Source organism: Chiloscyllium plagiosum, unplaced genomic scaffold (assembly GCF_037043375.1).
Source record: "Chiloscyllium plagiosum isolate Xiang-an unplaced genomic scaffold, Cpla_swu_hap1 HiC_scaffold_18, whole genome shotgun sequence".
Classification (NCBI taxonomy): domain Eukaryota; kingdom Metazoa; phylum Chordata; class Chondrichthyes; order Orectolobiformes; family Hemiscylliidae; genus Chiloscyllium; species Chiloscyllium plagiosum.
In genome coordinates this window covers 36,092,642-36,104,320 of record NW_028270156.1, presented here as the reverse complement: position 1 = coordinate 36,104,320, position 11,679 = coordinate 36,092,642, and the positions used below count along the sequence as shown (strand labels likewise).

General features: G+C 38.2%; 1 protein-coding gene across 3 annotated transcripts in view; it reads left to right on the top strand.

Annotated features, from left to right (window-relative positions):
• Positions 1–260: 260 nt before the first annotated feature.
• The window catches only part of nucb2a (nucleobindin 2a), a 77,282-nt gene continuing 65,863 nt past the window's right edge, over positions 261–11,679 (top strand). For 2 of the 3 annotated variants that reach the window (XM_087996493.1, XM_087996492.1), the window contains exons 1-2: positions 267–503; positions 9,491–9,628. In XM_087996493.1, coding sequence (XP_087852619.1) covers positions 9,491–9,628 — 138 coding nt within the window. In that variant the 5' untranslated portion in view covers positions 267–503. Of the gene's footprint in view, positions 504–9,490; positions 9,629–11,679 lie in introns of all 3 variants that reach the window. The other variant, XM_087996494.1, reaches the window with a different exon arrangement.

Sequence of the window (11,679 nt, the reverse complement as noted above, 5' to 3'; positions counted from 1 at the left end):
TCCCACCTATATCTTGGATGCCAACAAAATGCAGTCCTCCTTACCAGCTGACGTCACATCCCCTGTAAAAGGAGTCTGATCCCCGAACGCCACGTACGTGGATTTATTTTCAGCTCTCAACCAACCCTGCTAACAAACTACGCAACTCTCCTGATGGACAGTAGAATTAACCATTAGGAGATGGACTGGTGTATAAGGCGGGACCTCTTGGGGGAGCCTGACCAATGGAGGTGATATAGAGGCGTGGCCTATCGGTGCTGGTGCTTGGTTACGTTGCAACATTTGTCAAACGGGGTCGAGCTGTGGTGGATTGGAGCTGAAGGTGCTGTTTACGTTCATAGAGGGTTTGCGAAAGACCGTAGCTGTGTATCTTTCTACGGGTTAGAGGTGCCGAGGGTAAAGGGAACACCACTAAACCTGATCTTTCATGTTCAACTTCATCATTGAAAAAGAACTTCATTACCCAGAGTCCTGCCTGAAAGTAGGAGGCACCAGACATCAGGGTAAGAAGTACAGATACGCCGCTAGAATGAATCGTTGTATGAAATTTATTCCGTACCAATCCTAATAGTTGTTCTGCCGTGACATGAGCAGGCTGTCTTAAAGGCATTAAACTTGATGTCCACAGCAGGTGACCGTTAAATTCTGACACTTTGTGACCCTTGGCAAAATCTCTGCTCAAATTGTGAAACATGTTATGTTTAACGTTTTCTTTCTGCAGGTTGGAGTTCAAAATATTTCATCATACAATTTCACAGCACATTCGGTTTAAGACTTAAAACATAACTTAAAAACTTTGTTATATTCGTTCCAAAGCTTGTTAAAGGCTTGACACTGACCACCAAACCACATTTCTGGTTTAGAGTCATAGAGATGTACCGCATGGAAACAGACCCTTCGGTCCAACGTTCACGCCGACCAAGATATCCCAACCCAGCATCCGGCCCATAACCCTCCAAACCCTTCCTATTCATTTACCCATCCAGATGTCTTTTAAATGTTGCAATTGTACTAGCCTCCACCACTTCCTCTGGCAGCTCATTCCATACATGTACCAACCTCTGCGAGAAAAAGTTGTCCCTTAGGTCTCCTTTATATCTTTCCCCTCTCACCCTAAACCTATGCCCTCCAGTTCTGGACTCCCCTACCCCAGTCTATTTATCCTATCCATGCCCCTCATAATTTTGTAAACCTCTATAAGGTCACCCCTCAGCCTCCGACGCTCCAGGGAAAATGGTCCCAGCCTGTTCAGCCTCTCCCTATAGTTCAGGTCCTCCAACCCTGGCAACATCCTTGTAAACCTTTTCTGAACCCTTTCAAGTTTCACAACATCTTTCCAATAGGAAGGAGACCAGAATTGCATGCAATATTCCAACAGTGACCTAACCAATGTCCTGTACAGCTGCAACATGACCTCCCAGCTCCTGTACTCAATATTCTGACCAATAAAGGAAAGCTTACAAAACGCCTTCTTCACTATTAAAGTTGTTGAATCTGAAAGCAGAATTATGAACCTCTAGAAATTAAGAGTTCTGATTGTTAAATATCATTAGTATGTATTTCTGCATGATATAGACTTATAAATGAAATCACTTGCTTGAATTATTCTGTGCCTACTGTTTACATCATTCTTTGAATTTGTCCTGTCTTTTATAGAACTGTATCCATGTGTATCTAATAGATACAGTAGCAGAATCAAATTAGTATCATTTTTATCTATTATGTAATACAATGGCTATGATAACTAAACTCAAGTACTTTGTAGTACAATGCAAATTGTGTTTCAACACACGACCTGAAACATTTTATTCAATTTGCAGAACATTTGGTGCGCCCTGGAGAAGGCTGACCTGAATAGTTTTGTTTGAGGATAATTGTTGAATACAGCGCATGTACAGGCACATTAAAAACATGCATCCATTTTTTTCATTTTCTGTTTGTGAGGGAGAAGTTACACAATACAGGGATCACCACTCTGTTTTTATTAAAAACTCTAATGACTGGACACTTGTTGCTAACAAAGGAAATTAAAAAGTTATTGATTTGATACAGTAACAGAAATCTTAGGGAAACACATAATTAATTAAACACCTAGAAATCGCTGGAAGAATGCTTCTCCCAGCAAATGCTATGGGACTAGACACTATAGATTAACCCCCACCCCATTTATGATTGGGCTATACCTCTATCAGATTCAGAATGGTTAAAGACACAGTAACATTACCAGTGAATGTCATCTCCAATGGTCTATGTTTTAAACAATCCATTTGGAAGATGAAGATGCGTTGAATTGAAATAAAATTCAATATAGAAAGGAAAAGGAGGAAAAATAGAAAGAAATTGATTTTTTTTTAAGTTAAAATGTCTCTGAACAATTTACTTTGAGAATTGACTCCTCATTTTACTGTTCTCTTTTCTAAAGAAAGTCTAAAGATTAGCTGTATATGAGGTTATTCAGTTTTCTTAAACAAAAGACCTCTGATTTGAACAATTCATGTAAAAAACAATTTAATGAAACAGTTAAAATGATAATTCATGATTTATTATTGCTATTTGGAAATCTTTGGTCTAAAATAGAAGAGCTATGTATATATTTTAAGTTTGATTTGTATTTCTGTATATGTTAAGACGAGACATAGTTTTATCTCATTTTAGATTAGTGTCTGAAATTTTGTTTACATACATATGAGATCCTGAAAACCCTTGAGGTGAATAGCTCAGTGCATTAGAAACCAGGATAGAAGAGGGGAAAAATCTGTAGCTGCCTACCAACAGAGGTCTATAATTACAGAAATTGCTAATCTAAAAGAAAAGGTAATGCAAAAAGTTGTTCGTTTAGCAGCCTCCAAAACATTCAGGGCTTGGAGAAAAATTCCTGAGTGACGATAGAAGAAAAATATCTAGAAAATCAGCCAGTCTGTGACTTTGGACACTAGATAGTGGAGATGGAAGTGCTTGGCTGGTGAGAAGATTGACCCAAAAGTCGGTGGAAGGTGAATATTTGGAAAATTTATATGTTTTCATCTAAAGTGTTTAGAAGTTAATCTTAAAAACTTCAGAAACTATTTGAGGCCATTGTAACTGAACAAGGAGATTTAAAGTGAAGACGCGGTGAACCACTGAGGTTTGAGTCTTTGTAAAATTATTTTTCAATATAAAAGGGTTATGTTTTTACTTCCACGTTTTGTAGCAGGACTATTTGTTGAATAATATGTTTTCATTTTCGTTTTATATAATAAGCTTTTTTACTTTTAGTAAAAGTACATTGGCAGTCTCTTTTCAATATATTCAGTGGCTGACTGCCATGGTAAACAAAAAGAAAAAATAAAACTCATGGTCCAATCTAACTTTCCAGTGTTACCATCAGCTGGGATCGTAACATGGTGGGGATCCTCATGGTGAGGTACTGACTTGTTTGGTGTGTCTTTCTTTTCTCAAAAAAAATTGCAACAACTTTCACATAATACGAATGGTGAATGCCACAAGCATACGAGTATTTTCTGACTAATATTTGGTTAGAGAGGCAAATTCATGAAGTTATCTATGTATGAGGATTGCTATGAACCTTTAGAAACTGTAATCAAATTTCTGGGACCACACTTGTTTGAAGTTTTCTCTGGCACATTGATATTCCAAATAACATTTAAGTTAATACAGTTTAAGCAAAATTATTTCAAGTTTGCATTAATTGGATAAAATGTGGGTGTGCTCGCTAGTTAAAACTGTCAAACAATTTTCCTGATTTTAACAGATAAGGTGAGGTATTTTCTCACTAGTTAGAGCCAGAAGAAATGTATGCCATACTTATTTGTATTTGGTTTTCAAATTCTGTCATTCCTTGGAAGTCAATTGTTCTAAACTCATTCTTTGTATTCTGACTTGAATTATAATATTACACTGATCATATAATAGGTTTTTGCCATCAGATGCATATGTACATGTGAAATATGTATGTATCTACTTACCAAATATGGGATTGGACATTAATTGTTTCCCATACAATTTCACTTGTCTGTTGATACCATAGTCATTTTGCTGATGTGTAGATGATTCATTATTTAGTCTGTTATATTTTGTGATGGTGACTAAGAAGTTAGGGAAAATCTTTCTTGTCATGCTATTTGAGCTATAGCATCCTTGTAGAAAATGAATACTGGGAATTAGTTACACATTAGGTGTTTGATCAGTAGTGATATGGTGTGGATGGATTTCAACAGGGTCATGTTCATTGACATGCAAAGTAGGTGAGTTAGAAAGATATCAGAGTCTCTGACCCGATTTTGTTTAACCTTGTGGAGACACATAACTTCAATTCTGAAGTTGGAGAGTTTTTTTTGTAATATCTGTTAAGCAGGGATAGAAAGGCAATGTGGATAACTATAAATCAATATGTTTAAACATTTGTGAACACATTTTTAATTCAAAATGATATTAATAAATTTTAGAAGTGTATATGTTGTCAAAGGCTGTGATGGTTGACCTGTTGTTAAAAATGAGTCGAATTTAACTAACATAATTTCTGAAGAAGTGACAGATTGAATAGATAAGTGGGATTTAATACATGTAATACAGATGGATTTTCAAAGCTGGCACACACTTTCAGGAGTTTGATATAATGAAAGTAACAATGTTCTAATTTATATACCGCCTTTTATCACAGAAAACCATTACCAGTTGCAACAGAGGTATACTTGGACAAAAATATTTGTTGATGTAAGGGAAGAAAAGGACAGCTGCCTAATATCTTGGTCAAAGAAGGGACTTGGAGGAGCTGAAACAGATGGATTTGGATGGAATACACCCAGGGTACTGAGTCTTAGACTCACCTGAAGCTTAGCTACTAATGGTGGAGCAAAAGTAGCAAGGCATGGATAAAGAACTAAGTCAATCATTATAGGGAGAAAGAGGCAGGTTTCTGAAGGGATAGAAAGTGAAAATCATGCAACTTTTAAATTTTGAAGCTTGGGGATGACAGCACAGGCAGCAATGATCTTAAGACTGATAGGTGAACAGGTTTGTGGTAGCATGAAACTTATGGAGGATGAAGAAAATGAGAATCACCATGTTGCCATTCATGAGCCACATCAGAATGTTATTATCCAAAGTAAGATCATTTTCATGGGAACTCAACATTTTGGAGCAAAATATGTCAAATGTGGTGATTATAAGCTTGTGCTAGTCGTAGCATTTGGGGAGAGCAGCAAAGGAAGAAGCTTGATAATATTAGCTACTACCTAGTGAGAAGTTCAATGTGATTAAAGGTAAAGTAACTTGACTTGATGCTCATAAGGAAGTTGTGCATGTGGCTTTGTGGCTCCTTTTTAGAGAATATGTGGAGTGATCAAATAGCTGTCACCGTATACAAGTGAGATTCAAACCTTAAACAGTGCCAGGTGAATACAAAGGTGGAGAAGAGAGAAATTGAGGCAGAGGCTGAGGGAGAGGCAAAGTATCTAAACAGGGAAACAATTTTAAAATTTTTAGATTGGTTGAACAAAGATCAATTCTGGTAAGCATATGTTATTTGGAAGAGAAAAGTGATTGGAGTAGCATACCAAAGGTACAGATGCTTGGTTCGTTGTTGATCTTGAGAAATGTAAATTTTGGGTTCTCCACCTGAAGTAAAAATTGGTAAAATAAGGAAGTGATTTTAAGAAAAGTTTTATATTTACCAAAATTATGCAGAGTTCTGTTTTGAAAAAAAAGTACTGACTTCTCTGGTCATCCTTCATCTTTCTTTCCAAACTCTGTTGCGCTAGTGCTCTCTCTCTCTCCCCCCCCCCCCCCCCCTCCAAAGGGAATGAGAAGACTTGTAATAAAGTTATTTGCATTGATGATGGTTGAAATATAAAATGCAACATGGTTGAGATAGAGATTGTCCCCTCTCTTTTGTGGAAATTTGATAAATATTTCAAGTTGAGAGAGATAAAAGGCAATGGGGAAATAGTCAGTGAGATTAAATTTGGGTTACTCTGGGAGTTTAAAATGCAACACAAGAATGCAGAACAATATGGCCTCATACAGTGGGTTTCAAAGTATTTGATGCTGTTTCTGACTGTGTGCCACATGGTTATGTAAATGCAGTAATTGCTACAATATGTTGTGGTTCTGTTCACCGAGCTGGGAATTTGTGTTGCAGACGTTTCGTCCCCTGTCTAGGTGACATCCTCAGTGCTTGGGAGCTTCCTGTGAAGCGCTTCTGTGATCTTTCCTCCGGCATTTGTAGTGGTTTGAATCTGCCGCTTCCGGTTGTCAGTTCCAGCTATCCGTTGCAGTGGTCGGTATATTGAGCCCAGGTCGATGTGCTTATTGATTGAATCTGTGGATGAGTGCCATGCCTCTAGGAACTCCCTGGCTGTTCTCTGTTTGGCTTGTCCTATAATAATAGTGTTGTCCCAGTCAAATTCATGTTGCTTGTCATCTGCGTGTGTGGCTACTAAGGAGAGCTGGTCGTGTTGTTTCGTGGCTAGTTGGTGTTCATGGATGCGGATCGTTAGCTGTCTTCCTGTTTGTCCTATGTAGTGTTTTGTGCAGTCCTTGTATGGGATTTTGTAGGACAAGCCAAACAGAGAACAGCCAGGGAATTCCTAGAGGCCTGGCACTCATCCACAGATTCAATCAATAAGCACATCGACCTGGACCCAATATACCGACCACTGCAACGGACAGCTGGAACTGACAACTGGAAGCGGCAGATTCAAACCACTATAAATGCCGGAGGAAAGATCACAGAAGCGCTTCACAGGAGGCTCCCAAGCACTGAGGATGTCACCTAGACAGGGGAAGAAACGTCTGCAGCACAAATTCCCAGCTCGGCGAACAGAACCACAACAACGAGCAACAAATCTCACAAACTTTGATTGCTACAATATGTTACACCTCCCAAGAGAATTCAGATAATTTTGAATCATCTAAAGAGCACTGAACATGTTTCCCACTAAGTTTTACAATTATATCCTTTTTTAAAATTCTGTTTCGTCTGCAAGATATTTCAGATTTTGTCTTACATCTTAAGGCATTCCACTTTGAATTATTTGCTTTTACACAGCTTACTGGACCAACATTTTCATTTAGGACAATTTCATTGAATTTTGGATCAGAAATCCAGCTGACATTGAAATATAGGAACTAAGTAAGTTAGTTTAATAACTTACTGGCTGCAGCTTTAAATCTAATGACATTCCCTTTATTGATTTTTTTTTTTAAACATTAATTTTTCAGTATCAAACTGGGATGCCCATAACTTGACTAAATGGCAGATAGTTTATTATCAAGAACTATTCATCGTTTTATCTGTCACTAATTGGGAATAAATAGTTTCTGCAACAAATGCTTTTATGTTGAGATATCTCCACCCTTCAAGCTCTCTGCCTTTATCCCTGATGAAGGGCTTTTGCCTGAAACGTTGATTTTACTGCTCCTCGGATGCTGCCTGAACTGCTGTGCTCTTCCAGCACCACTAATCCAGAATCTGGTTTCCAGCATCTGCAGCCATTGTTTTTACCTATTACACTGACAACCCGGTTCAAATTTTAATAATTTATTCATGCTCTACTTTGAAATCATAAGCAATGGCAATAATAATTTACCATCTAGCACTTCTAACATAACATTTCTGGGTGCTTCAGAGAAGTATAATGAGTTAAAAAAAATGTGTCAACCATAGAAATATTGCAAATGATGACCTGAAACTTGCAAAAAGTAGAGCTTTAGCAAGCATTTCTTAGGAAGAGCAGGAAGATGAAGAGAGAAAAAATCTAAAAGATGGAATCCTAGAACATTATATCTTTATTATTGAAAGAATGTCTATTGAATTTGGGATGAATTGGGAAACACTGCACAGACAGTCAGAGACATAAATATGTAAGTGTTGCTGGTACGAGGAGAGGTTAGAGAGATAGTTAAGGGTAAGGTATTGAGTGATTTGAACACTTGAACGTAAAATTGAAATTACAGTATTTGGGGGTGGCAATCAGTGAACAGGACTTGGTAGCTAAAGGACATAGCTACTCAACTTTTGATGGTAAGTGGAGATTAAAAGAATAGGGAAGACTAACAGGAAATGCACTAAAATACTTGAGTCCAAAGGTGTCAGTGGCGTGAAGGAGAGCTTCAACAGAGATTAAATTAGGAATAAAGGAAGGCAATGTTAAAGGTAGTAGTAGATAATTTTTGTTCAGGAGTTTGAGGTTAAAATGTATTCAGGACCACATATGTTGCGGAGTCTGTGGATAGTCTCTTAGTCTAAGGCATGGTTTGCAAAATGGACTGAATCAGTGGCAAGGGTTAGGAACCTTGTAGTAGGAGCAGAGGATGCCATGGTCTTTCTGTTGTTCAACTAGAAGATGTTTATCACATCCCATGGTGACATCGAAGTAGTTTCTTTTTGTTTTATGAGATGAGGACTTCGGTTGCTAGATTAACATTTATTGCACATATTTGATTGTTCTGGTGAAGATGGTGAGTTGCTGCCTTGAACTATTGCTGTCACTGGAGTGTAGGGACACCCAGAGTGCTGTTAAGAAAAGGGCTTCAGGAGTTTGAGCCAGTGTAAGTGAAGGGATAACAATATGGTTCTAAGTCAAGATGGTGTGGGACTTGGTGGTGGTGTTCCCATGCATCTGCTGCCTTTATCGTTCTAGGTGGTAGATATTGTAGGTTGAAAGATGCTGGCAAGTAGCCCTGGTGAGTTAGTGTAGTTTATTTTGTAGAAGGTACACACTGCTAAAACTGCATATCAGCGGTGAAGTTGGTGAATGGGATGCTAATCAAACAGGCTCCCTTGTCCTTTTCTTCTATTAGAATAGGCTATGGATTCAAGAAGTAAATTTGGGTTGCATCAGATGCCAATGTTATTCACTTAGCACAGTTATTAATGAGGCTTACTGGTTCATGATTAAGAATGGAGATTTTTGTGTCTCTTTCCACAGCAAAGGAGCATTGTAACCATTTATTATCAGTCTGTTGCCATGGCTAGGAGTTTCCTTGTTTAGATCTGTACTCCATTACATAAGTTATCTACTTTTTATTTAAGCTAACAGTTATGCAGCAATAAAACAGATTTTGTTGAATTTATATGTATTTCTAACACTATTTTCAATGTAAAAGCTTAGGTTTTAGGATTTGCACATCATATAGTTGTTTTAAAAAAAAGTATGTTTTGTAAGATTGCAATTTTATTATTTCAGGCTATTAATGCACTTTAACTTTCTGTTGTTTTACATGGTATTTCAGCAGGGTGTAATCAAATCAAATGGCAGATCTGTAGTGGCTACTATGTTTATGTTGATGGAAGAAACAACCATATTTTGTGTGCCTATTTCAACATGGAGTTTTAGATTAATGTCAGCCTTCTGAATTCACAATTGCATGTCGTAGTTATAGGCATGATCATACAGCATCCATTTTGGTACTTGGTTAATTTAATTGAAATGTTCAAGTTGAATGAGTAAATGAGATTGAGGAGGAATTTTCTTTTAATACATTATAGATGCATTGGAAGAGTATGTCACTGTCCCGCTGTTGGTTGCTGCTCTGTCTCCTTCTTGCTGCTGAAACTGTACCAATCGATAAGATAAAGGTGACCAAAGTAGAAGAACCAGAAGTGCAGGCAACAGTTGAAAGTCCAGTAAGTATTCCAATTGCAAGTAAAGCAATTTATATATAGAATCATTTGAGATTCAGAAGTACCAGTATTGGAAATAATGGTCTTAGGTTTGTATACTTTTGAGAGATGTATAAACACAACAGTGAATGAACAAATAATTAATTATCGCTCAGTTATGCAAGGCTTTATTCCCTTATTCATTGTCAACAGCACAGAAAAAGGCCCTTAGGAATGTTGTGTCTGCACCAGTCAAATAAATCGCCTGACTATTCAAATCTCATTTTCCAGCACTTGGCCCATAGCCTTATATGCCTTTGCATCACAAGTGTACATCTAAATACCACCTAAGTGTTATGATGTTTTCTGCCTCTACCATCTTTAAAGCAGAGAGTTCCAGATACCCACCACTCTTGTGTGAAAAAAATGTCTTTACATCTGGTCTAAGCCTACTGTCCTTTATCGTAAATCTATTGCCTGGTAATTGATCCCTCCAAAGGTTTCTTCTTGTCCACCTTATCTAGCCCCTCAATTTCATACATCACAGTCATGTCTCATCAATCTCCTCTGCTCCTCAGAAAGCAACCACAGTCTGTCCAATCTTTCTTCATAACTGAAACTCTCCAGTCTAAGTAACATGCTGGTAAATCTCCTCTGCACTGTCCACTGCAATCATATCCCACTTACGTGGATTCCAGAGCTATGCATAATCCAGCTGAAGCCTAATTGCCACTTTGTACAATTCCAGCATAATCACCCTGCTCTTAAACTCTTTGCCTCAGTTAACAAAGGCAAGCACATCTTATACCTTCTTAATCATTTTATTCACTTTTCCTGATACCTTAAGGAACTCATGTACATGCACAATAAAGGTGCCTCTGATCCTCAGTGCATCACTTCACCTTTATCCAGGTTGAATTCCATTTGCCTATGTGACCAGCTGGTGTATATCCTTTGTAATCTAAGGCTATCCTCCTGTCTATTTAGTACTCCACCAATTTTTGTATCATTGACAAGCACATTAATCAACTATCCTACATTCACGTCTAAATAATTTTAGATAAATCACAAGCAGGCCCTGACATTGACCCCGTGGGATCCCACTGGACACAGATATCCAGTCAGAAAAACATCTCTCAATCATCATCCTCTGCTTCCTGCCTCTCAGCCAAATGTAGATCTGATTCACAAAATTTTCTTAGGTCCCATGGGTTCTTAACTTATCTGCCAGATTTTCATGCAGGACATTATCAAAAGCCTTGCAGAAGTCCAAGTAGATTTCATTGCCCTCGTCCACACATCTCTTCAGAAACAGTCAATCAAGTTGGCCAGACATGACCACCTTCTCCATATAGCAATCTTCATTTTGTGGAAGTTAATGGTGTTAACCAAGAACAAGAACCAAGATTAGCTGTGAACAGTATATCTGTTCTTGAAGGAGTAAAATAATTTTGGCGATTTAAGTAAATACCATTTACAAGAGAACAAAATTTATGCAATGTGTGCTTATATGTCCCTGTTCCATGTAGTAGGAAGCAATGGTTACTTTTAGATTAGATTACTTTACAGTGTGGAAACAGGCCCTTCGGCCCAACAAGTCCACACCGACCCGCTGAAGCGCAAACCACCCATACCCCTACATTTACCCCTTAGCTAACACTACGGACAATTTAGCATGGCCAATTCACCTGACCTGCACATCTTTGGACTGTGGGAGGAAACCGGAGCACCCGGAGGAAACCCATGCAGACACGGGGAGAATGTGCAAACTCCACACAGTCGGTCGCCTGAGGCGGGAATTGAACCCGGGTCTCTGGCGCTGTGAGGCAGCAGTGCTAACCACTGTGCCACCGTGCCGCCCATAATTACTGATTAAACTCATCCTGAGGCATAATGAGCAATGTTTCCTGCCACTTGATGATATGTACCTACATTGGGTGGCAAAGGATTTACCGGACATAATGCAGTCTCAAATGACTAGATATTTTGAACCTTAAGCTGAGTGCTTCCTTTAAGTGAATAAATGGATTTCAGTGTAAAGATCAGCAAATTTACTAGGGAGCACTAGTACTAGT